Consider the following 26,782-nt stretch of genomic DNA (forward strand, 5'->3'; position numbering starts at 1 on the left):
AATCCCCGACACACCGATGCGGCTGATGCCAATCCCAACACACCAATGTGGCTGATGCCAATCCCCGACACACCGATGTGGCTAGAGAGGTGGAACAGACGCAACTAACTATAATTTAAACATGTTTTACACAACGCATGCTAGAGCAAACTGCATGCAAATTAGCATAAAGGTGCACTTACATTAGGTATACATTTTTTTTAAAAAAGAATATAAGAAACACATAAGGTGACAGAGAAACAGTGTTACCGGGGTTTATCCGAAGAAATTCTGACTAACTAGCGCGTCCAAAAGAGGAGATTCTGCTCAACTTTTCGTTCTGCAAACCCGAATATAATAAGCAGAGCAAGCTCTGCTAATAACTATAGAAGGTATATGTAATCTATGCAAGAGCGCTGCTAGGCAGTTATCTAAACAGGTGGCGGGCATACTAAGTAGTAGATGATTATTAGATAACTTTTTTGTATGTAATCTTTATAGAAAATTATAGTTTTTAGAGTTAATTAGTACAACGCCATAGCCTAGGCGACGCTAGACGCCCGCTTATAAGAAGACCTTATACAACTGTGTAGACAGGGTTAAGAAAACTGTTACACTAAGAGCAGGGCAGGTAAGCGAGCAAAATTATAGGCCGATTAAGAAGGGGTCGAATAACAAGTCACGTGACGGGATCGCAAGCTAAGGAAGAGAGCGTAAGGATCGCGAGAATCGCTTGCGATCCACCTTAGCAAGTGCGAGGCCTATGAGGCCTACAATCTACTATATATATATATATACTTGCTTTAAAACAACTATTAAAAGTTGTTGTTTATTTCTACACTAGATAGTATAGTACCTACCTTAGGCATTATACATCTATTACTCCCTCTAGATACATCCTTACTCTCTCCTATACCTAGGCATTAGGACAAACCACGTTGCCACCTCTGCAGACCTATACATAAGCCTGTAAGAACTGTACACTCTTACTACTATGTTTTATCTTTATCACGCCTTCCTCTAACATCCTTAGCTAAAGTACTACGTGACCTTATTATAAGGTAAGTAATATAACATTAACAACTACTCTAATCTCTATAGGTATAGCATCTTATAACAACCTACTTAACGTTGCTATAGAAGGAGCAGATCCCTCTAGAAGCAACACAACACTATCTCTAGTACAAAGGGAGGAAGAGCTAGTAAAATAGATGATAGAGCCGCAGGTTTAATTAGCTATAGTGTAGAATATAGTTCTAGAACAAAACGTTATTACAGCTAAAAAAGGTATTAGGCTAGCACTTTCTAAACTTTTTAAAGAAGATGTTACGTTTGCTAAAAGGTTAACCTTCTAGCTAGCACAGCAGAAGAATATATATAGACGGATAGCTGTATGCGACACCCCCCCCACACCCCCCCCCCCCCCCCCAGCTTAAATAGTGGAACAAGAGAGGTGAAACAACCTTAACACACTCTCCTAGCCTAAGCAACAGAACTTAAAGATAGAACTGAATATAAAGTAGCCTCTATAATACGCGCACTACTTAAATTCTCTTTGCTAAGCATAGAAATTAAACATACAGTGCTTAAAAATAATGCAATTCTATTAGTAAAGTAGAGGTGTAAAAATTATTATGTGCTAACTATCTACAATATACTGTAAACTAGGCTTATTGTTACAATCCTTGCTTAGTAAAGCACTCGGGCTAAGGTAGTTCCTAGGGAAGAACGGAGGTGAGGGGCCGACGGTAGGGTGTACAGTCCTACTTAAGGGCTAATGGGCTGATGGAGAGTAGTAGAGTAGCCGGGTCGTGGTTTGTCCCTGGTTGCGGCAGTATAGTGGCCAGGTTAAACAGTCCTATTAGACAGGATTAGAGGTATATATAGTGTAAGATATACAGATAGTATTATAGCTCTTTAGAAAGCTAAAATTTACTTAGTCTATATAAATAATAAACTAAATGTTAAACACATCTTCTTAAAGTTGTTTAAGGTTAAAACTATATACATGTCTAGTAGCGCTAAGGATAAGTTAGTATAAGTTTCTTTAATCTTTTACTACTATCTCTTTAGTAAGCTTATTTAAACTTATAAGAACTTATCTTAGCGTCCTATGTTATCTACTTATTAGATAACACATTTCTCTTTAATCTTAGGCAGCTGCGCTGTCTCTACGTCTTCTAATTAGTCTGTAAACAAGCTCTGCTCTAACCTAGCTAGATTGTAGAGCACTTTAGGTAGAGTTACACTAGTCTAACTATAGACTGTAACACGCTGCCTCCCCTCCCTAGTAGCGTCCTTGCCGCTCTGCTTACACAACTGCGTTAGTAAGAGTTTATTTATAAAGTAGCTGCCTATTTGCTAATAAGTGTCTTTAATGTTTAACTTTTTTATGCTAAATAGCTTGCTAGTCTTGTTTATCTTACTATTTTTATGCTGCCTGTTGTTTAGATCCTCTTTATTAGATAAAAATAAGACCTTGTAACACTTACTAGTTATTAGAGTTGTCTTGTATGTTAACCTTGTCTTTAAATAAATATGTAAAATGTGTAAAAAAAAATAACTAGTGCAACACCTTTATTTCTAACGCTGCATAAAATTATTTTAAAAAGAAGAAAGAGAAGCTTCTTTAGTCTACTAAAATAGTAAAGGTTTATAAGCAAAAGCTTACTAATAAGCAGGTGTTATAAGTTAAGGAGTAGGTTTACCTAGTAAGATAGTTTCTTAAGAAGGTAGAAAAGATAAAGAAGGCGTTAAAAAAAGAGCATTCTAAATAAGATTATATTTTAAAATTACTAGATATATTAAAGGCTTACTGTGCAAGGTACTTAGAGAAGGACCTTTTCTTCTTAGATAAAATAGCAGCTTTTAAGCTAGTAGTAAAGAGTTAATTACTTTCTTAACCTTTTTCTGCTAGTACTTATCTCTAAAGGCTGCTGCTATCTAGTAATAACATAGCTGTTCTTTTTAAGATAGGTGCCTGATTGCCTAGCTAGTTTCTTTTAGACAAGCCTAAAGGTACTTCTGTACTAGGTGCTGCGCATTCTACAGGTTCTTAGCTAGCTTTTAAGTGTTTTTACTAGTAAGCTATTTTATTTATTTAACTAAAAATTTCTTTCTATTTCTTTAATTTTTTATAATTTATTTTACTTTATATTTTATATCTTAATTTTTTTATTTTAACTTAGACAAGAGGATTTCTTTAAGTGCCTTTTCTAGTTTTAAGATGTAGAACTATAGGTGTATCTTTATATGTAAAGAAAGCTTAAGCTTATAGTTGTCTTTTTAGACTTATAAGACTTAGTTCTTAGAACTTTTAATTATTATTATTTTTTAATTAATAGCAGGGTTATGCTTTTTAAGCTAATTATAGCCTAGAATTATATTCTACTTGTCTTCTAGTAAAAGTATACTTATAGACTTCTAGTCTCTTATGTTTAGTGTCTCTAGGCTTTCTTTATAGGTTTCTAGGTTAATCTATCCTCTGCTATACTCTAAAGAAGAGGTGTTAGTAAGGGTTACCTTAAACAAGCTTTTTTTAATTTAAAATAGGATGCTTTTTTTATCTACTTAGGTAGCGTCTACTGCTATAAAGGTGCATCTGCTGTTAATAAGAGCTAACTCTTTTTATCCTTTAAACATAAAGGTTATAGTTAAGCTTTATCTAGCTCTTTAGCCTACAGCTACTAGCGCTTTTATGTTATAAAATATCTCTTTCTTATTATCTATAAAGTATAAGTTAACATCTTTTTATAAGTTATTCAGCTTATTACTTCTTTTTTTTTATAAAGCCTAGATTCTTTAACATAGTAGTTAGCTGCCTTACATTTATAGTCCTCTACTAGATAATAAGTTAGCATATAGTCTTCTTTACATGCAGCTTTTAATTAAAAGTAATTGAACCTGCAGCTGCTTTAGTTATTATAATTAGGCTAACTCTTTAGTTTCTCTTAAACAGGTAGAGTTTAGCATATATAGCAATTTGCTATTTTGCATGTTAAGGCGGTGCCTTTCTATAGGTCTGTGACTTTACATTTTTCCTATGTAGGCTACTATTCTGCTTAGTGTTTATTGTCCTAGTGCTTAGTGCAATATTGTTGTGTGCACTAGTACTAGGGGTATAGGCAATTATCTAGCCTGTGAGGGTATCTAGTGGGCACTCCTAGGTCCACCTAGGGTATTCTTAGGTTTGTACTAGCTGTACAGGGTGTTCTTTCCATTACCAACTGTCTGTGCTGTGGGAGGTGCTACTATAGAGTAGACAATGTCTGTAGTTTTGTCTTAGAATAAGAGCTTTCCTACTAACTGCTAGCCCTAAGAGTAGGGTCCTTAGTTGCTCTAGATTTAGCTTAGGGACTTTAAACCTAGCAGGTCTTTCTAGTTCTTTAAGCTTTTAATTATAAATTTCTATAAAAAACTACTATTATTTTTTTATTTATAATGTTATATTTTATTTTAGCTATTTTTATACTATGTTAAACATTACATAGTTGTTGCTAATGTTTATTTAGTAAAGTAATACTATACACTTTTTAAAGTAGTTATATTGTTGCCTACACTTTTAACATAAATAGTTTTAGAATTGTTTAGAGAGTTTCTATACTAAGGTGCCTAGCGTTTTGTTATTAAAAGGGAACTGTTTCTCTTCTTTTTTAATATTTTTAATATATCCTTAGATTTAAGTCTCTTCTTTATATTTTTTAAGAATTGCAATGTTTTATAATACTTAATTAAGGCTGCTAAAATCTTTAATAACTACATTTTAATATAGTTTAGAGTAGGTCTTTAAAGAATAGTTTTCTTTGCATTACTAGTAAAGTTTATTATCTAGTCTTTCTAATATTTTCTTATCTATAAGGCTGTATTTAGCAGTAATAGCTTTTACTATTATAGTAGTATTTTTATTCTCCTCTTTATAGAAGTCTAGGTAATTTTAGCAGAAATGTCCTACTTTTTTATAGTTTAGGCAGGCCTTATTCTCTAGCTATTTTTATTACTCTTTAGTTAAAAGTAGCCTATTACATCTAAAAGCTTAGCTTTTCTTTAAGAGGAGGCTTTATATATATTCTATATAACTAAAGTCTATTAGTTTTTTATTATATTAAGAGGTTTTTTTATTTTAGGAACAAACTTAGGTTTCTAAAAAGTTCCTCTATGTTATTTTTCTTTTTTGCATTTTTTATGCCTATTATTATAAAGCATTACTTTAGTAATAAAGTTTTTAAAAGTAGTTAGTTTTTTATTATAAGTAAATTTATTTTTTATTCTATTTTTTAGGCTATTATAAAACATTCTATAAAAAGCTTTTTAGTTAGTCTATCTACAGATTGCTAATTGTTCTCTAAATCTAGCAGCGTAGTACTATGCTGTTCCTTTGCCCTTCTTTAAAGCATTAAGCTTATTAGCAGTAATTTTTTTATTTATCTATAGTGCTATAAATAGCTGTTAAGGCTTTTTTAAAAGTGTCTACACTACTAAATATTTCTTTAGTTTCTAGGTTAAAAGTAGTGCTGTTAGCTCTAAAGTCTATCTAGTTGTCTACATATAGTTAGAACTAGATTACTAGGGGTTCTTTTAAATGTAGTTCTATTTATAATATTATTTCTGTGTTAGTCTAGAATGCTCCTTAATTGTATTACATATAAAGGTAGCATTAAGTAAAAAAGGGTTAAAGGTTCTTAGGTAATTCTTTAAAGAGCTTTAAAAAAGCTAATCTTAAAGTCTTTTTAGCAGCAATGCTTACCTTTTATGTTAATATATTCTAGAGTTTTGCTAGTTCTACTTATAGTACGTGTATTTAATTTACAGTGTTTATAGCTATCTAGAGGTTTATTAGTGTAGGTTAATTATTAAATTAAACTACTTTTTAACATAAATGTTTTACTTCTTTGCAGAGACTAGCTAGCTTACTAATTTTATTACTAAGCTATTAAAGTTTTTTAATATTATTCTAAATACTGTTAATTTATTCTACTAGAACTCCTTTGTTAGCTATTAGAACTTCTGTTAATTCTAATAAGGCTACATAAGCTATGTTAGAATTAAAGTTGTGTTAAAAGGTTATACTTTTTAAAAAGTGTAGTGTTTAATGTTACAATCCTTACTTAGTAAAGCACTTAGGCTAAAGTAGTTCCTAGGGAAGGATAGAGGTAAGAGGCTAACAGTAGGGCGTACAGTCCTACTTAAGGGCTAATAGGCTAATAGAGAGTAGTAGAGTAGCTAGATTATGGTTTGTCCCTAGTTGCAGCAGTATAGTGGCTAGGTCAAACAGTCCTATTAGACAGGATTAGAGGTATATATAGTGTAAGATATACAGATAGTATTACAGCTTTTTAGAAAGCTAAAATCTACTTAGTTTATGTAAATAATAAACTAAATGTTAAACACACCTTTTTAAGAGTATTTAAGGTTAAAACTATATACATGTTTAGTAGCGCTAAGGACAAGTTACCATAAGTTCCTTTAAGCTTCTACTACTGTCCCTTTAGTAAGCTTGTTTAAACTTGTAAGGACTTGTCTTAGCGTCCTGTGTTATCTACTTATTAGATAACGCATTCCTCTGCAATCTTAGGCAGCTGCGCTGTCTCCACGTCTTTTAATTGGTCTGTAAACAAGCTCTGCCCCAACCTAGCTAGATTGTAGAGCACTTCGGGTGGAGTTACGCCGGTCCAACTATAGACTGTAACACTTATAACTGTTGCGTTTACTAAAAGGTTAACCTCCTAGCTAGCATAGCAGAAGGATATATATATAGACAGATAGCTCTATGCAATAGAAGATCTTATAGATCTTAAACCTTTCTTTACTTAATATACGCTATTTGCTAATTACAATAAGAACACTTTTTAGATTAAAAAAATAATTTAATAAATAAGATTATAATTAAATAGTAATTTAAGTATATAGTTTTAACTACACTTAGATAATTAAAGAGCCTACCGGGACTTAAAACACTTTTTATAAAAAAAATATAATAAATATTCTTTAACATATAATTTTTTAAAAAGGCACTTAACATACTTTATAAGCAAGTTGCTTACACACCTAAGTTACTTACTTTTACTAAGACTTTACTAAACTACTTTTTTTATACTAATGTATTTCTAATAACACTACTTAGACATGCTTCTAAATAAGATATAACACTTTTAAAGAATAATAAATAACTAATATACTAAATATGTTTGCAGTGGTGACACTCGGATGCGTCGTCACCATAGTCGCACGATAGTCGGATGTGTCGTCACACGATGATCATGCGTTAGCACCATAGTTGTATGCATCTCAGCACAGTCTGTTGCCACGACTCACCCACTTATTTCGCATATATATAGACTCCTGCAAAGGACTCCTCTAGCAAGACATACAATGCAGTTCCTCATGTCTATGGTGCTCTACATAGCTTTACAAAATAACTTTTATAAGCTAATTTTATAGCTAACTTATAAAAAATAAGTAAAAATAAAAAGCAAGTAATTAGTAAGTATATACTTAAGCTATATATATAAATTAATTTTTTTTAGCTAGTAGCTATAGCTAATATAGCTAATTCTTTATACACTAAGTATAATTTAGGCTATTTTAGCATAAACTAGCTTAGTATATTTATAAAGTGTTATTTAAAGCTTAAAGTAAAGTTTAAGTATAACTATAACTATAAAAAAGCTTTTTATAAAAATTTTAAAGTAATTTAAAACTAGTTTAGCCTTATAAAAAATATTAAAGCTAAGTATAGTATCTAAAATAATAACACATATAACTTTAATAAAATAGGCTTTATAATAAGCTAAATATTTACTAACTATACTTATACTTAAAACTTTACTTTAAGCTTTAAATAACACTTTATAAATATACTAGGCTAGTTTATGCTAACATAGCTTAGATTATACTTAGTGTGTAAAGGATTAGCTATATTAGCTATAGCTACTAGCTAAAAAAAATTCTTACATATATAGCTTAAGTATATACTTAATAATTACCTACTTTTTACTTAGCTTTTATAAGTTAGCTATAAAATTAGCTTATAAAAGTTATTTAGTGTGTTAGTTGTTTATTATTTTTTAAAAAACCTTATACATAGCTATAGTATATTACTTTAAAAGTGTTATATTTTATTTAAAAGCCTAAAGTTTAAGCTATATTTAATATTCTTTTAGCATGTCTAAGTAGCGTTATTAGAAATACATTAGTGTAAAAAAAGTAGTTTAGTAGAGTCTTAGTAAAAGTAAGTAACTTAGGTGTGTAAGCAACTTGCCTGTAGAGTACGTTAGCATGTTTCTAAGAAAGAACTTTTACTACTACCTTATCAACAGTATTGTAAGGACGGGGCTCCGCACCACTCCGCCAATACAACCAAAAGGTACGAATAATCAACCAACAGTTGATTTTCGGGTGCAGAATAGTATATATACCTGTCGCACGTAAGCACCATCTCGGCCTTACAAGTATTAGTTTTAATTTTAGATAAGTATAAGACTACACCCTTCTCTACTTTCTTTTACTCTATATTCTAAACTTTCTCTTTAACTATAGTTACTACAACTAGCAAAGAAGAAATTCTAAGGTTAGGTAAAATACTAAATTAACACGTGTTTCTCTAATATTAGCAATTATAATACCTAATCTAACTGTGTTATGTGACCTAGAGTAGTCTATTCTTCTTCTATACAGTTAGCTTTAGTAGTGTTATTAGCCTAACTAGACTATTGTAATATAAAGTATGTTAATTAATTTTAAAAGTAAGTTAAAAGAAGTTAAGTGTTTAAGAAGCTCTTTTAGTTTAGGTTTAAAAACAGCCTAATTAACTAGTACGTAATTGCTAGAGTTATAATTAAAAATCTTTTAGAGAAGCTTTTAGCAGGCATAGAAATAAGAAACTAGATTAATTGCTAAAGGAAGGGACCTAATGCTCTATATATGCAAGGAGTGAGTTAGGCAGAAGGGTTGGCAGCATATCACTGTAGCAGGCAGTAGTAGATTCTGAATACAAGCAGCTGGTGGAGATCGGAGAGCTCCATTACTGCAAAAAACACGCCTACAATAAATTACCACAGGACAGCTCTGTCCCAAATCGCCACTTCTCTAGGGGTTACATCAATAGTATATTTACGTAAACCTCAGCGCAGAGAATACGTCCACATTCACCCAGTGCCATACCAGTTGATTAGTACGATCTGGCAGCACATCCTCTGAACAAAAATGCAGCTTACTGCAGATGGTTTAATAGCTTTTAAGAGGGTCAGATCTTCCTGAAACCTCGCCTGCTGCTGAATCTCTCTCGACTGCTATCGCCGTCCTTCCACGAAGTCTCTCCTCCCGCGAGGTCTCAGCCCCAGCCCCGGGCGATAACTTCGTTCTGATTATCTCACGGATACTATGCTCTCACCCAAACCCCTTAACCTTGTCTACACCCATCTATTCCAGGATCTTTGTATGGCGCCTAACTGCTATCTATCTAATCCTTTTCTTATTTTTCAAGCTTCTTAATTTTTTTATATTCCATTCCCAAGCTGCAGAGGAAGGACATGCCAGCTGCAGCAATAGGTAGGATGAATGTTTTTGATATCGCATAGCTGTAAGCCTCGACAACAATGTCCACAAAAGGACCAGGCACTGCTTCGGCGATATGTGTCGGTCCGGCGGCTATAATGGCCAATGCATCATGGGCCAGGATCGTGGTCTCCAAACGTACCAGCAATTCATTACTGAGGACATTCTGCGCAATGCTTACCGCTAAAGCTCCACCAAGCGCCTGAAAAAAGACGATTAAAGCATTGCCGGTGGGCAGATCCTTCGCATCGAGAACAACATGCAAGGCTGAATAGGGGATCTGGAAGGCCATGCCAAATCCTATTCCTGCAAGGAGCTGATAGCCTACCCACTGTGCCGCTCCGCTACCGACCGCGAGGGTATGAATAAGGCCTGCTCCGATAGTAAATAGAGTAGATCCAGCCATCATAAACGGCACGTAGTGTCCAAGTTTAGAGATGCAGAAGCCGCTAACTGTGGCGGTAACGATCATGGTGGCTAGGTAAGGTAAAATCCGCACACCCGACATGGAGGCCGTTGCACCGTCGACTGATTGAAAATATAGTGGTAAATAATAGATGTGCGTGTCGATAGCCATGTTGATGAAACAGACAAAAAGGCTTCCGAAGAAAACGGTGCGTTGAGTTAACACGTTTAGCGATATTAACGCCCTATATGGACACGTTATTATAGAGACATATGTGCTGACTTGGGGTTAAAGCGACCTACCGTTTCTTCTGCTGTACTTGGGTGGTCACGAAGATAGCAAAGCACACAACGGAGCCAACTAAGCAGCCGGTGACCAGAGATGAGTTCCATGGATAGTCGATCCCACCCCACTTCAAGGCCAGGAACAAGAGCACTGAGGCGATGATGGATAATACGACACCAACAAAATCTATGTTCGCCAATTTGGCCAGGATGGACATGCCTGCGCCATGAGGTGCGGCATATGACTTGAGGAGGAAAATACAAAGGATGAAGGCTACTCCGCCGCAAGCTACTCACCGTTAGCCTAATATAAATCTGTAAGGATAGGATGTTTCTGCAAACGCACGCAGATTCAGGTAAAAGCAGAATCTCCAGGTCAGTGCATGGGAGTCAGTGAAGACGCCACCAAGCGTTGGACCTGCGACTGCGGCGACTCCATACATGCTCATGATGACGGACATGTACAATGGTCGCTTGACCAACGGGACCAGGCGCCCGCCCAGTGTCAAGGCTCCGGACAAGATGCCGGCCGCCCCGGACCCGGATAGAGCACGCCCCACAATGAAGACGATTGAGCTTGGAGCTGTTGCACATACGGTAGACCCAATCTCAAAGAAGATTAGAGAAGCTAAAAAGGTGTTTTTCGTGTCAAAAAATGTGTAAATCTGCCCGTACAAAGGCTGTAACGCCATGAGAGTCAACAGGTACGCCGAACCGTACCAGCCGATATCCTAACTGAATTGTTAGCATATGCAAAGGTCGATAGTTGAGAAGGGGATCGAATTAAGTACATTGAGGCTATTGAATTCTGTGGTCATAGTGGGGATGGCGGTGCCTATATGTTATCCTGTTAGAAATCTTTCAAGGTTCCAAGATTGGATGACTAGTCTCAGCTACCAGCGCCGAGCTACGAACGCATACCAATGACATTGGTGTCAAGAGCTACCATCAGAGTCGCTAGCATCAAGGCTGCCGTCAAGGCTGCTAAGCGGGAGCCATGAGGATATGTATCCTCTACGTCGTGTTCGGGCAATGCTTCCTTGGAGGCAGCAATGTGAATCGACTTTTCCCGATCCTCGTTGCTGAACGGGTGAGACATGTTGTTCTTTGATGCTCATGAGAGCGGGCGGATCGAAATTTGAACTGGCGCACCTTGATTTGCGCAAAAGAGGCTAGGATCGGAAATGCAGGTGGCCTGGGATGAGGTATTAAGTCGCCCCTGCCTCCCTGCCGTGCCACACCACGCCGTCACACCTGTACCACCCCCCGCTCGACTCACTTGACACACCCAAATGGCTGTGAAGCCCGTGGACAGGTTTAGTTTTCCACTCATTCCTTTTATTCTCGTGTTCTCAACTGTGTCTTGCTTTGCCATGCCTGCTAATACTATTCCTCAGTCTCAAATGGAGGCATCGGTCCCCGCCATCACCCAACAGGCGCTGCAGTGGGAGAAAGACCAATGGACTAGCGGTTCCGTCTTTGAAGATTCATTCTACACGGCCCCGAGCAATTCCTCAAATGCTGCTCCTGGGACCCTTCTGAAGGTTGAACAAACCACAAACACATCCTGTTATGCTCTTCCCCCAGCGACTGCACTCTCGCGCATCATTTACCAATCGCAAACGCTCAATGGCACCTTGGTCCCCGTCTCGGCATATATTTTGTGGCCCTTCTCGCCAAGGGCTTCTTCGGATGGATACCAAGTTGTTGCGTGGTCCCATGGAACCAGCGGCATCGGGCCCGACACGGCCCCTTCGCACCAGATCAATCTGTGGCAGCATTATTTGGGACCCTTCAATCTTGCGCTTCAGGGATATGTTGTTGTTGCAACTGATTATGCGGGTCTTGGAGTGTCCAAGACTGATTCTGGGGAGCCAATTGTCCACGAATATCTCACATCGCCGTCGCAGGCAAACGACGTCTTCTACTCCGTCCAGGCGGCACGGGAAGCTTTTCCAGAGCTCGGAAAGCAATTTGTGGTAATAGGACATTCGCAAGGCGGGGGGTCTGCCTGGGCGGCCGCCCAACGCCAGGCCATCAAGCCCGCCGATGGATACCTCGGCGCCGTCGCAGTTTCGCCTGTGACGAGTGTTCTTAAAGAGGAGGAGCCGATCCGCTCCTTCCTTGGTTTTGGAATGCTATCAGCGATTACGGCCTACTTTCCAGAGTTTAATCTATCAGACGTTCTCACGACAGAAGGCCTCGAGAGACACACGCTTGTGAAGCAGCTCGATGCCACCGCAACGACGAGTCTGACCGTAATCTCCGACGTAGCACTATTCCAGTCCAACTGGACTCAAAATCCTTACATTCAGAGATATCAAACTCTTGTTCTGAATGGCGGTAAAGCGATCGCGAAGCCACTCCTGGTGATCCATGGCGAGGCTGACCCGAACCTCAATATCACCGTCACCGCAGCTGCGGTAGAGGAGACTGTGCAGAAATTCCCTGATGCGCCTCTCGAATTTATTCGTGTGCCAGGGGTCACGCATAATGCGGCGCTGACCAGCTCTCAACGAGTCTGGATGGATTGGATTTCGGATAGATTTGCTGGCAAGGCTACATGCTCCACCGGCGGAGAAATGGAGACCAAAGCAGCGAGGCCGCTGGACGCTTATCAGCCTGAGCTGAACTGGTATCTATCTCTGGCAACAGCATTTTACCAGACACCGTAAAGTCCGGTGCATGCTCGTGCGCACGGGCCGTCCGTTATTTATCCAGTCCCGTCGCGGTGGTCTAGCCCCCAAAATGAAGTTTTGTTGGTTTGAACTCTGAAATCCGTCTGTTTGGTAACGAACCTTTCGTCATGCAGTCGTATTGGTGACAGCAGCCTTGGAATTTGCTCAAAACGGGGGAGTGACAATGGGAACAAGGATTATTCCGCAAGCCATCGCCGATCGCTCACCTATATTCTTCTCATCAGAAGGCCTATCCTTTCCCTCTGCAAGCAGACGGAAATCCTACGGACTGTTTATTTAATTAAGCCACTCTGGTTTCGCTCTTTTATGATACAGCTGCCACAGCAATAATTAATATGGCACAGATAAGAGCCCTGCCAACAGCTCTCATTGTTGGTCCCTCGATTTTTCCTTTTGAGTAATCGTGACTGGTTGCGGAAATTGGGGTCTTTCATGCACTGGCCAGCTCCTGCCTAGGGTCAGGATGAACCCACCGTGGATGTACTGACACTGGGGCAGAGTGGCGATTAGGGTCCGAGATCCCTGCACGAAAAGTCCGAAGGACGAAGCATCATATCAACGAAGCACTGCACAATATGGTTCTCAAATCTAATCTGTCCACCTTTTCAGAAGGTGTCACGGAGTATACATATGAAACGGATGGATGGTCACCTTTTGCTCGTTAAATGCATGTTTTGCTATTTGCGTGCGTCCGAAGGAACTCTAGAGTGAGTCGCCTATTTCACCTCACTGGTATGACCTGCCGCGCCCTTCCTCCCGAAATACCATCAAGTTCCGCAGCTTTTCAATTACTGAAGATGATCCATGCCAGTGGTCGTTGAGCTCCTGACGATGCCATGGCCCCGAATAACGATCCTATTGATCTATCAGAAAATCACAACGTGGAGGTCATTTCTATTGCCGTAGTCTTCTCGTCTCTCTCCCTTCTGTGTCTATCAGCACGCTTAGTGTCACGTAAGCTGCGGCGTCAGGCCTTTTCGGTGGATGACATGCTGTTAGTTTGTTCGTGGGTAAACACAGCTCTTTCTCTATGTTCTTCTATGCTATCCGATCATACAAGTGTTTCTGAGCTGAAGATACACTCTTGCAGATCATCGGGCTCAGCGAGAGCGTCATGTTTGGAGCAGGTAAGGCTGTCCTCGTTAACAGTGCTTCACTAACGCTGCTCATAAATGAGTACATACTGACGGCGGGACCCAGCAACGAAATTTGCCAAGGGCGGGTACCACCAAGGTGCATTGACAAAAAATGACGTAGTTGCACTCCAAAAGGTAGATATGTCCAATCTCTACTCAAAGATGGCGTTACTGAAAGGTTCCTGCGTATAGGTCTTTTATGCGAGCTCATTCCTCCAGACGAGTACGCTTGCGCTCGCTAAGCTGTCTCTTCTTGTTTTGCTCCATCGGGTATTTGAAATTATGCGGGGATTTCAAATTACTTGCTGGGTGCTGGGAGTCATTGTATCCTTTTGGTGGACTGCCACATTCTTTGCGGGAGCCTTTATCTGCTATCCGGCCTCTCACATTTGGCAGCCCAATGAGTCTGGTACCTGCGGAAACCAAGTACTATTGGATCTTATTAGTCCAATCCCTTGGGTACTCACAGATTTTATCATCCTCATCGCCCCTATCCCCGTTATACGTAAGCTTCAATTGCCAAAAGAGCAGCGAATTCGTGTGTTTGCTGCATTTTTGATTGGAGCAATGTAAGCCACACGATAAATTGGTCAGTGTTTCGGCTGATGGGTAGACAGAACCTGTATTGTTTCGGTGATTCGCTACCGGACTCTATTTTATCCCCTGGATGACTTTTCTTGTAAGTGTCCTCTAACATATCCATGACCGCCATCGTCTCTGACATCGCGCTCAGGGGGGATTATACCTGCGGCTGACTGGAATCTCATTGAGATACATGTCACAATTATGTGTCCGGCCCTGCTCACTTCTAGGCCAGTTGTGGCTTGGTTGATTTCCAATCTACGCCCGAGGTGGGTTTCTTTAGCGAGTTTGACTTGGACGAGACTCCCACGATCGAGAGCAACTGGAGAAACTAGTAACTTATCAGCAACAAAAGGCGCATCTACTTCTAATCAGAACAAGGTCTCTGGGAGTTCGGCTGAACTTAGAGAGGTCGTAAATAAACCCCATCCCAGTGATAGCAGTTTGGTGGCAGCATATGATATACCTGAAGGGCATGAATGGGTCTGAGAATAAGCCCGAATGTAAACAACGACCCAAAAAACGAAAGGAGTAGCCAATTATTATCTATAAAGCTTCTAGTATTCTTTCTTAGGGCCTAGCCCACCTCTAGAAACAAACCCATTCCTGTGTTCATTAGCTCAACTTGCGCACTAAGCCAGACCCGTAACCGTCTACAAGTTTCAATTAGACCATGACACCAAAGAAAGAATAGATTGGAGACTCACGCTATCTCAATAAACAATTTCGGCACTGTAACTTTCTGTGGCTGGCTGAGATTTTACCATTAAATCCTTCAATCTTTCGAATGAGACAATCCATGCTGGGTGAACACACCGCCAGTTTCATTCGCAGATCACAGAACTATTCAGAAATCAACCTTAAACTGCAGAAGGCCACTGTAGAGAACCTCCCCATCCAAAAGCCTTGAAACACGTTTGCACATGCACAAGGGTAGGGCCTCGTGCTCCGGTTATCGACTGACATCATGTACCAACGGGAATCATGTAACAACGGGAATTATATATGAACGGGCATCATAAATGAATTACACTCCAGTCCGTGGCAGGCCTTCGCACCTCTTACCTCTCGGGAAATGATCTTATTGGTTTGGATATGGTTGGATTTCGGGGCGAATCCAACCCAACCTGCCGGATCCTACAATTCACTCCAGAATCGAATCCAGGTTAGATGACTTAGCGAGCAACCTAAGTAGGAATAAGCCCCTTCTGTCGTCGGTCTGATGCTGAATTATTAGGCTAATCCATTTGCATCAAGCCCCCAAAACCAAGGGTCGACATCCTCAAAGTAGCCAGGTACGCCGACTTCACCCCAAACAAATGAAATGGTTGCCTCTGCCTGTGACGGAGTCCGGTGTCATTGCCCAAAACACAGTATCGCTAATCCACGCGCGGAGGCGCCGCAGAAAGATATCCCTCCTTCTATCACGGCCCCTAGTCAAGGGTAGCTCGCAAATGAGCCGTTACACTACAGCAGGAAATGTAAAGGAGCTGGGTCGATGACAGTTGTGATACTTAAGTGGAGTGGTATAAATCAGTTTATAGAATAGCGGAATGATGAAGCAGTATCCCAAATCACCGTCTCAATTCTTTAGCAGCCGAAATCACGGAAAGTCATACAGAACAATCACGCCTGAAGCATATCTCTGCAAGGACGAAAACAAAGAAAGACAGCACTTGCCAAGACGTCTCCTTTCAAGTCCCTTCGCTTGTCGCCTTTTCCATGATGATGCAGAACACCACATGCCCCATAGCTATCATTGGAATGGGCTGCCGCCTCCCTGGCGGAGCTAATGACCCGGAAAAGCTCTGGGATATGCTTTCAGCGGGCCGCGATGCTTGGTCCAAAGTTCCCGCGGATCGTTTCAATTCTGGATCTTTCTATCACCCCAATCCAGATATGAACGGAACAATCAGTCATCAGGGAGGGCATTTCCTAGACCAGGATCTCTCGATGTTTGATCCTTCATTTTTTGGCATCTCTTCGGCTGAGGCTCATGCCATGGACCCTCAACAGCGATTGCAGCTCGAGACAGCTTACGAAGCCCTCGAAAATGCGGGCGTTCCTTTGGACAAGATCCAAGGCTCAGATACGGCTGTTTACATGGCCACGTTTGCTCGGGATTACGATCGGATAATGTATAAGGATACCGACGATATAGCAAAGTATCACATGACAGGTACAGGGGATGCTATCCTCTCTAATCGTGTTTCGTATGTCTTCGACCTGAAAGGCCCCTCTATGACAATCGACACGGGCTGTTCAGGGAGCATGGTCGCCTTGCACCAAGCATGTCTCAGCATTCAGACGGGGGAGTCATCCCTTGCACTCGTTGGGGCGAGCAACTTGATCTTGTCTCCAGACCAGATGATTCCAATGACACTCTTGCAGTGAGTACTCGACCGGCTATCATTGAATATGGTCAATTACCTGACCCTGATTCTAGTATTCTGAATAATAGAGGTCGTTGCTTTACATTTGACGCCAGAGGCTCCGGATATGGACGAGGCGAGGGCGCTGCCTGTCTCGTTCTCAAGCGGTTGGACGCTGCGTTGGAAGACGGTGATCCAATTCGGGCAGTCATCCATGGTACAGGTGTGAACCAGGACGGCAAGACGTCGTCCGGCATTGCTGTCCCAAGTCAAAAGTCTCAAGAAACCCTCGCTAAGTCCGTTTACTACCGTGCCGGCTTAGATCCCAATAAAGTGGGTTATGTGGAGGCGCATGGAACTGGTACTGTTGCAGGAGATGCAATCGAAACTGGATCTATCTCGAACGTTTTCTGTTGCGGGCGAAACGCGGACCAGCCGCTCGTCATCGGCTCCATAAAGGCGAATATCGGCCACCTCGAAAGCGCGAGCGGAATATCCGGTCTCATCAAAACGGTGCTGATGCTCGAACGAGGAAAGATTGTCGCAAATTTGAATTTCGAGAAGCTGAAGCCGAATCTTGATTTTGAGGGCCGTAAATTGAGGGTAAGATTTCCGTTAGCTCTCCTAGAGACATTCGCTGATAACATCTGAAGATTGCTAGGATAATTGAAGATTGGCCGCTGCCGGTAACGGGCCAGCGACTTGCTTCTGTGAACAGTTTCGGCTATGGGGGTACGAATGGGCATGCGATCTTGGCCTCATATCAACCTCACGACAACCCTGAGTCGAACGGAGTTCCTCGGAGTTGTATCACTTCAAAACAGCTAACAAATGGGACCCTTTTCGTGAATGGAAAGGGCATGTCTCAGCTCAAGGGGTGTCCGACTTTACTGGTTTTGACTGCAAAATCAGAGAAATCGTTACTCCAGCAGGCTGATAGAATGAAAGAATGGGCACAGTCCCGTGAGATCAAAGAGGATGACTTGCGGAACCTCTCCTATACTCTTTGCTCGAGACGCACGTTAATGAACTGGAGATGCAGTATCGTGGTCCCTTCTCCCAATCATCTCGTACCGATGCTGAATCAACGACCGCTTAGGACGACCAGAACATCGCATAGTGTGCAAGTGGCCTTTGTTTTCTCCGGACAAGGGGCTCAATGGATTGGTATGGGCCAAGAGCTCATGATGGTCAATTCGAAATATATGGAATCATTGCGCAAGTCAGACGAGATTTTGCAAAGCCTAGGTTCCACCGTTAGTGTTATTGAAGAGTTGCTCCTTGATGATGCCACCTCACGCATCAATCAGAGTGAGATCGCTCAGCCCGCAGTAACGGCAATCCAGATTGCGCTTGTGGATCTCCTGCAGGCTTGTGGGATAACACCTAAGGCGGTTCTAGGCCACTCTAGTGGAGAGATCGCGGCGTCATATGCAGCGGGTGCGCTCACACATTTCGGGGCTATAGCGGCGTCCTATCATAGAGCATTTGTCGCAGCCATGGTACGATGTAAATCTAACGTGCCAGGCGGCATGATGGCAGTTGGCCTCGGCGAGGCCGAAGTTCTTGAGCTCATGTCACGGATGTCGATTTCGCCAGGCAGCCTGGAAATTGCGTGTGTGAATAGCCCAGAAAGTACGACAGTCTCCGGGGATTACTCGTCCATATTATCCTTCCAGTCGATACTTGCACAGGGCAACATATTCAACAGGATCCTGAAGGTAGATACTGCCTACCATTCTTTCCACATGAAAAGGGTTGCGGGAGAATATCGAGAACGCCTCGCCGGATTAGAATCTACTAAACCTATTGGGACTATATTCCTGTCGTCCGTTACAGGGACCGAAAAGACCACAGGGTTCGGGTCGGACTATTGGGTTGAGAATTTGGTCTCCAAGGTCCGTTTCTCGGAAGGCCTAGTGGCCATGTGCAACGCTATGAAAACGCTCGTGGTGCCGGATTCCACCTGCATATTTATAGAAATTGGGCCACACAGTGCGCTTTCAGGGCCTTTCCACCAGACTCTGAGCTCATTGTCGTATTCGTACGGACAGAATGTGTACATCTCAACCTTGCTACGGAAAAAGAATGCCATAACATGTATGGTCGAAGCAGTTGGTAGAGTCTTTGAACTGGGATCGGTGGTCAACTTTGAGGGGCTCCCCACGTCAAGAAACCACTACGAGCGACCTACTGTGTTACGGGATTTGCCCCCATACAGCTGGGAACACAACAACCCCTATTGGCACGAGTCACGAATCAGCAAGGAGCACCGTTTTCGGCAATTCCCGCCTCATGATTTATTGGGAGTCAGAGTAGCGGGAACTTCGCCGAACGAGCCGACCTGGCGCAACATCTTGAGCCATGACCGCCTACCTTGGCTTCGCGATCATATTGTGGATAACATCACGGTCTTCCCTGGCTCAGGATATCTCTGCATGGCCATTGAAGCAATGCGACAGATTCTAGCCATCCGTAAAGTATCGAGGACCCCGGCCGAATATGTTCTTCGGGATATCTCATTTTCCAAAGCCCTCACCATTCCCGAGTCACCTGTAAAGGTGGATCTTCAGCTCAATTTGCGTTCTGTTCAATCGGTTCCAGACAAATCGTTCTCCGGATGGGAAGAGTTCTCCATCTCGTCTGTGTCCCAGAACAACATTTGGACGGAACATTGCAGAGGGCAGATTGCCGTTGAATTCGATGATTCTGCTCATGTGACTCTAGAGGGAGATACCACCTGCAACCAAATCTTTAAGGATTGGATCCAGTCTCCTCACGCATGTGAGAAAACAGATCCCGAAGATATTACATCGCAGCAATTCTATGAGCAATGTCAATCAGTAGGGAACATATACAGACGAACCTTTTCCAATCTTAAGAGAATTAGCATTAATGGCCAGCGGGCATTCGGAATGGTGGAAACACCAAACATCGTCGAGTGCATGCCATCCAAGTTTGCACAGCCCCATGTTATTCATCCCTCGACGCTGGACACAGTGTTCCAGCCCAGTTTATTGCTATATCTTCGACATTGTTCTCGCGGTTCGATTATGCCAGTTTTCCTTGACCACATCTCAATTTCTGCACGACTAGCTAGTGCGCCCGGCGCAAAGCTGCAGGTGCTTACGAGTCTGAATCCATCAAGCATACGTTCAGCGGTCGTCAACACGGATGTCTTCCAAAACGTGGATAGCTCAGAACTCGTTCGGGTTCTCCGTGTCACCAATTGCGAGCTGCGTGGATTAGGAGACGCAGAAGCGTCTACTCTCGAAGCTAACACAGAGCGTCTCATTACTTACAGAATGGAATGGAAGCCTGACATTACGTTCAAATCCCAACCGCCGACTTTACAACCTGAAATTTTGCCAGATCCTCGGGACAAGCATGCTGAAGAGAAGGCAACCCTGCTCAATCTGTCTGCCTCGTTATACATCAAATCGCTGCTTGCTGCACTTGATGAGGCGAAACCAAAAATCCCTGCAAAGCACCACAGGCTTCTAATTGACTGGATGAGAGTGTATGTCGACTCAGATTTGGGCATGAGCCTTCTCTCTACTGATGCAGAGAGCGAATACATAGTTCACACGAGGGCAAAACTTGCGGGTGTAGAGGGCGAAATAGTTACCCGCACGGGGCCTTGCCTGCTTGATATCGTTACCGGCAAGAGCGACCCTCTCGCAGTCATGCTCGAAGACAACTTGCTGTATCGCGTATATTCCGAGGACTCTTCTATGCACTGCTACTCCCATCTCACAGAGTATCTGAAAAAATTCTCGTTCAAAAAGCCGTATCTGAAAGTCTTGGAAGTTGGAGCAGGTACTGGGGGCACGACACTATCTCTTCTCGAGGCACATAGCGACAGCAGTGGGTTGATCTTTAAGAGCTACGACTACACGGATATCTCTTCCGGCTTTTTTGATCATGCACATTCAAAGTTCAAGAGTTGGGAAGACATTCTTCGGTTTCGTACTTTAGATATCGAACGAGACCCTATCAGTCAAGGGTTCGAGGCACAGGAGTACGACTTGGTCGTCGCATCTAATGTCATCCATGCTACAAAATTTGTGGCCAAAAGCCTTGCTAACGTTAGAAAGCTGCTAAAGCCAGGTGGAAAGCTCGCTCTGATCGAGACTGTCCACATGACATCCCCGTACATGACGACTTTTGGCCTGCTTCCAGGATGGTGGGCTGGGATAGACGATGGAAGGATGAATGGACCCCTTCTCTCCGTCTCCAGGTGGAATGAAGTTCTTTTGCAATCGGGCTTTCTTGGGACCGAAATTGCCATAAACGACCTCGAGGGTCCCGCGCATCGCTCCTCGCTCATCATATCCGGGACCACACAGAGAGCTGATATACAGGAACACCCTGCCATTAAATTTATCGCTGGACGCATGACTACGCGCGCTCACGATTTCCGGGCCGAGCTGATCACGGAGCTTGAGAGCAAAGGGACCTCCCCCACGATCATCGAATGGCCATCTGCGACCGACATTGACGATTCCATTCATGTCATTATAGACATAGATGGGGACCCGATGACCCTGAATCCGTCCGATGTGCTATTCTCGCACATCTCCAATTTGTTGATGCGTGCTTCTAAAATACTTTGGATTACCGGAGGTCGAATTCAAACAGGCTGCAGAAATGCTACCCAAGGGCTTGTAACAGGGCTTTCTCGAATTGCGAGGGCAGAGAACATTACATTGAAAATTGTAACTTTTGATATCCAGCAAGACCTCACGATCAATCGGGGAGGCCTGACACAAGCAATCTCGAAAGTCCTGCTCACCTGCTTGCAAAACGGACCCCAAAGCAATCTCGAAGATATAGAATTCGTCTACCGAGACAGCCAATTGCTGATTCCGCGCTTGATTCCGGATTACGCCATTAACGCTGTAGCAATGAGTCCAGGCAAGATACCGAAATTTTCAATGACAAACTTCCATCATCCCACTCGGGGCTTGCGTATGATTGTGCAAAAACCTGGACTTCTCGACTCTCTGATCTTTGTTGATGACGAAAATGTAGAGGAATCACTGAAGTCAGACGAAATCATAATTCAGACTTCGGCTTGCGGAGTTAACTTTAAAGATGTATTCATTTCTCTGGGTCAGATGAAACCAGGAGTTCAAATGACCGGCGAGTGTGCTGGTATTGTAACCAAAGTGGGAAGTGACTTCAAAGATTACGTCCAGGCAGGGGATCGGGTGTGCGCATTTCACGCCACTCCATTTGCCAGTCAAGCCAAAGCCCGGGGTTACAATGTCCATGTAATCCCAGACTCTATGTCCTTCGTGGAAGCCGCTTCCATACCGGTCATTTTCAGCACAGCATATTACGGCCTCATTGATATTGCTCGCCTCCAGCCTGGTCAGTCAGTTCTTATCCACTCGGCCTCTGGCGGTGTTGGCCAGGCTGCGATCAAAATTGCGCAGCACGTTGGAGCTGAGATTTATGCGACAGTGAGCACTGACGCAAAGCGTCAGCTTCTACAAAACGACTACTCGATACCAAGCAGCCGCATATTTTCCAGTCGTACGAGGGATTTCAAGAAAGAGATTCTTCACCTGACACAAGGCCGAGGAGTCGATGTCGTCCTTAACTCATTAGCTGGCGAGGGTCTGCATGCTTCATGGAGTTGCGTGGCGCCGTTTGGAACCTTTGTCGAAATTGGCAAATCCGATATCTTTAAGAAAAGCCGTCTAAGGATGGATGTTTTTGACAAAAATGTGACCTTTGCGTCTGTTGATCTTACGCTTATGAGTGAGCTCCGGCCACTTACCATCCAAAATTTACTGAAAAATGTTTTCAGCTTGTTCGAGAACGGAAGCCTTACAGTCGCAAATCCGATCACCACTTTTGAGATTGGGGAAATTGAACAGGCCTTCAGGTTTATGCAAAGTGGAAAGCACACTGGTAAAGTCATTTTAGTGGCCGAGAGTGATGCTATTGTCAAAGCCATACCCACGGGACTGCCATCTCTGGAACTCAGCCGCGAAGGTACTTACGTCGTAGCTGGTGGATTAGGGGACCTAGGAAGACACGCCGCCCGCTTTCTAGCGAAACATGGAGCCAGAAATGTCTTGCTCCTTTCGCGCAGGAAGCTGAAAATGTCAGAAGAAGAGGCCTTTGTTTCTGAAATCCAGTCATATGGATCGAAAGTCCACCTTGCTCAGTGCGATATTACCAACTTAAACATGGTGATGGAAACCGTTGAATTGGCTCGGAGGACAATGCCACCAATACGGGGAGTCATTCAAGCCGCAATGGTGCTACAGGTAAGCCTCTTGGAACCTTAGACTGGGGATAAACTAACACTTACTGCCAGGATCGTTTGATAGGCGAAATGACAGGCGAAGATTTCAAGGCTGCCTTGCTACCCAAAGTCGACGGAACCTGGAACCTCTATGATGCAATTTCAGGCTCTGGACTGGACTTCTTCGTAATGCTTTCCTCGTTGACCGGTATAATTTGCATGAAAGGGCAGGCAAATTATGCGGCCGGAAATGCTTTCCAAGACCACCTGGCTAGCTTTCCTCCTGACCCTCATACGCATTTTGTGTCCTTGAATCTGGGTATGATTGAGGATTCGGATGTAATTGCTAAACATCCGGAGCGAGTTACAGGATTGATCAGGGCCGGTTGCATTCCACTTAAAATGTCCCACTTTCTCTCGCTTCTTAATTATGCTCTTAGTCCTCAAGCACGGCTAGACCAGGTGAAAGAGATTGTCATTGGTGTTGATCGAGAATCCCTCAAAGAACAGGACCAGCAAGTTATTTTGCGTAATCCCATGTTCAGTCCGATGCCGCATTTCTCCAAAAACCAACAGCAGACCGAAGGCTCAAGGGCGACAAAAAGCATAGAACAACTCATTGCAGAGGCAAGTACTGAAGGAAAGGCTCTGGAAGTCATACTGTCAGGCATGACTGGAAAGATCGCAGCGCTCATGGCAATGGAGCCGACCGATATCTATCTTAACCGGCCTATTGTAGATCTCGGTATGGATTCTCTCATCGCCATTGAATTGAAGAACTGGATCCGTGGTACATTACAAGTCACCATACAGACAAGCGAGATTCTTGATATGCCAAGCCTATCTGCTCTAGCACATCACATTTTAGAAAGATCAAATTTAGTCCCCGATGAGCTACGCAGCTCAGGTTCCGACGACCAGGGCAACGGCATTAGGGATGCCACCATAGCTGGAAAAAACTTGGAGAGGTCCGCAGCTCTAGTACTTCCTCAACTTCCTCTGCCCGAGTTGGAGTCATCTCTAAATTTGTATGTAGAAGCAGTCGAGAGCTTCTGTGACGAGAAACAATTGCAAAAGACAAAGAAGTTGGTGTCAGAATTTCTAGATCCCAATAGTCCGGGTATGAAGCTACAGCAACGGCTTATCGAGCGCGTAAATGATCCAGAGATTGACGCCTGGCAATTTGAGCTTTACACAGACCATGTCTATCTGCGGTGCCGAGCCCCAGTCAATCCGTTCCAGCACTTTGGGGCTGGATTTGACTGCGATGTCGAGGGGGTCAACCGCCAGGCGAAACAGGCCGCCATGGTTTCTGCGGCTGCTTTTGAATTCAAGATGCGTCTTGAATCCGGAGATATATCATCTGATGTTTTGAATGAGCAGCCACTGTGCATGAGCTCATTGGACTGGATCTTCAATACCACACGGGAGCCGCATGAAGAGAAGGACGTGATGCGAAAGTTTCCGTGCAATGACCATGCGATTGTGTTGAGGCGAGGTTGGATTTTCCAGATTTCCCTCATTGAAAACGGGAGCCCCGTATCATGGGAGCAGCTGGAGGAGATATATTCCTCCATAATAGATGAATCTTCGGACACGAATCCCTCTCTCGCGTCTTTGACCGCCGATGATAGAGACAGCTGGGCAAGGGTACGTTACAAGTGTATATGACCCTGCTGACACTTTGGCTAAGCAAAGAAAATAGAATCGAGAACTCTTAAGAGGAGCAAGCGCAGCAAACCGAGATGTCCTTGACACTATTGAGGCATGTGCGTTTGCTGTGTGTCTAGACGACGATGCACCAGAGGGTGCCTCAGAGCGCTGGAGACAGTTCCTATTGAGTAGTACCACGAACCGATGGTCCGACAAGTCTCTACAATTCGTGATATGCGAAAATGGTGTATCAGGTATTGTCGCTGAGCATTCCATCATTGACGGAGGCACTCTACAACAACTTAACGAGCATATCTGTAAGCGACTGGCCGAAAACTGTTCTGGGACAGCCTTGACGAACAGTTCTCTGTTGACTAATGGTCATGAATTTATAAATGGCCATACACCCGTTGCATATCGGCGTCTCCATTTTGATTTGGCGGATAAATTTATAGCCGAGGCTTCCCGCATTCAGCAGAGGTTCAAAATCATCACCGCCCCGCTGGCCTGTGAAGTTGGGAACTACCGGCTCCGAAAGATGGGAGCCGCCCTGTTTCGAGGTTATGGCTGTGCCCCTCGCGCAGGCTGTCAAATTTTGATCCAGCTTGCGGCACGCATTTACTTTGGCCAGCAAGTGCCTTCATGGGAGACGGTCTCGATGCGATCATTTCGACGTGGTCGCGTTGACATCGTGCAGACTGTATTGCCTATAGTCTTTCGCTTCTGTACTGCAGCGCTGAAGGACAGAGTCAATGATCAGAGTCTTCTGACTGAAATGCGATCGCTGTTCCTGGCTGCGGCGCAAGCACACACTGTCAATGTGACAAGGGCGAGTCGGGGCTTTGGTTTCGCGGGACACTTGTACGCTCTGCAAGAAATGAGGAAGGGCGAAGAGCCGGCACTGGAGCTATTCATCGATCCTACGTATCAACGCACACGACCGGCGAAGCTTATGACGGATTGCACCGATTGGACCAATGGGCTTTTCCAAGAAGGAGGGTGGGTCATGCCAGATCCAGAGCATGTGTGGATCCATTATGAAGTTTTAGATGAAGAGTGAGCATCGTCGGTTCCTTTCTACTTGGTATCTTTTAAATATCATCAAAAGTTCATTGCTGACATATAATTACATTAGGTGTAAATTCTTCATTAAGGCGCCAACCCATGGCGTCGAATCGTTCTATCAGGCGCTCCAAAAAGCGAGGGAGATTATTGCAAGCATACTGAGAAACTCTTAAGTAGGATGTTAGGTTATGGTAGACCCTTCAGTTGTTGGCATCGTAGGTCGAAAGAGCTGCATAGGAAGGCAGGCGTGGTTTCTAAAATTGTGCAGAGAGGATTTCTGGCAGCTTGTCCAACAGTCCGTACTACGATTGGTACGTTTCAGTTCTCTATGGCCATGCAAGCCGCATAGCTGTAGAGGATTTTCAATTAGTCCTTACAGTTAATAAGGCTATAGATTTTAACTGTAGTACAATTAAGATAGGCTTTTTAGAGTAGCAATTGTCTACTAGGAGGAGTGCAGCGTGTGTGCATTTAGATGATGTTCTATAACACTGTTAGACGTGTTTCTATAGTACACAATACAGAGAATTCTGTATTACCCTTATTAATAAAGGTATGTTAAACTGCCTAGTGTTTTATCTAAATAATTATTATTATTTTATCTTTATTAATTTTTTATTACTAAAAGTACATTAAACTTTCTCTAAACTAGCCTTTATTGCTTAGAGAAGTTAACATTTTTATTATTAACGTATTTTACAAGCAAGCAGTCTACACAAGCAAATAGTCTACTCTAACAACATTTTTGTACTTAAATTACGTTTTACTCTACAACATCTATATAAATTTATA

At 42.7% G+C, this 26,782-nt stretch overlaps 4 protein-coding genes across 4 annotated transcripts; 3 read left to right on the forward strand and 1 right to left on the reverse strand.

The window, feature by feature from the left end:
- Positions 1-9,448: 9,448 nt before the first annotated feature.
- On the reverse strand, positions 9,449-11,057 carry BDR25DRAFT_346579 (MFS general substrate transporter; the record flags this gene model as incomplete). Its single annotated transcript, XM_033694158.1, has 4 exons — positions 11,013-11,057; positions 10,568-10,952; positions 10,240-10,510; positions 9,449-10,181 (listed from the first exon to the last, which is right to left on the reverse strand). Exons 1-4 carry the CDS (start codon positions 11,037-11,039, stop codon positions 9,449-9,451), a joined length of 1,416 nt encoding a protein of 471 aa, XP_033541652.1. The 5' UTR covers positions 11,040-11,057.
- A 537-nt stretch (positions 11,058-11,594) lies between these two features.
- On the forward strand, positions 11,595-12,896 carry BDR25DRAFT_329094 (prolyl aminopeptidase-like protein; the record flags this gene model as incomplete). Its single annotated transcript, XM_033692434.1, has 1 exon — positions 11,595-12,896. One exon carries the CDS (start codon positions 11,595-11,597, stop codon positions 12,894-12,896), a length of 1,302 nt encoding a protein of 433 aa, XP_033541653.1.
- Positions 12,897-13,610: 714 nt separating this feature from the next.
- Positions 13,611-15,178, forward strand: BDR25DRAFT_95330 (uncharacterized protein). Its single transcript, XM_033699293.1, has 6 exons — positions 13,611-13,627; positions 14,011-14,047; positions 14,121-14,191; positions 14,249-14,625; positions 14,674-14,735; positions 14,790-15,178. The coding sequence occupies exons 2-6, from the start codon at positions 14,035-14,037 to the stop codon at positions 15,125-15,127; spliced, it is 861 nt and encodes a 286-aa protein (XP_033541654.1). The 5' UTR covers positions 13,611-13,627; positions 14,011-14,034; the 3' UTR covers positions 15,128-15,178.
- A 1,185-nt stretch (positions 15,179-16,363) lies between these two features.
- BDR25DRAFT_380712 (uncharacterized protein) lies at positions 16,364-25,985 on the forward strand (the record flags this gene model as incomplete). Its single annotated transcript, XM_033697674.1, has 5 exons — positions 16,364-17,028; positions 17,085-17,613; positions 17,664-23,294; positions 23,345-24,922; positions 24,978-25,985. The coding sequence occupies 5 exons, from the start codon at positions 16,364-16,366 to the stop codon at positions 25,983-25,985; spliced, it is 9,411 nt and encodes a 3,136-aa protein (XP_033541655.1).
- Positions 25,986-26,782: the final 797 nt, after the last annotated feature.

The sequence above is a fragment of the Lindgomyces ingoldianus genome (genome assembly GCF_010093535.1).
Source record: "Lindgomyces ingoldianus strain ATCC 200398 unplaced genomic scaffold BDR25scaffold_43, whole genome shotgun sequence".
NCBI lineage: Eukaryota > Fungi > Ascomycota > Dothideomycetes > Pleosporales > Lindgomycetaceae > Lindgomyces > Lindgomyces ingoldianus.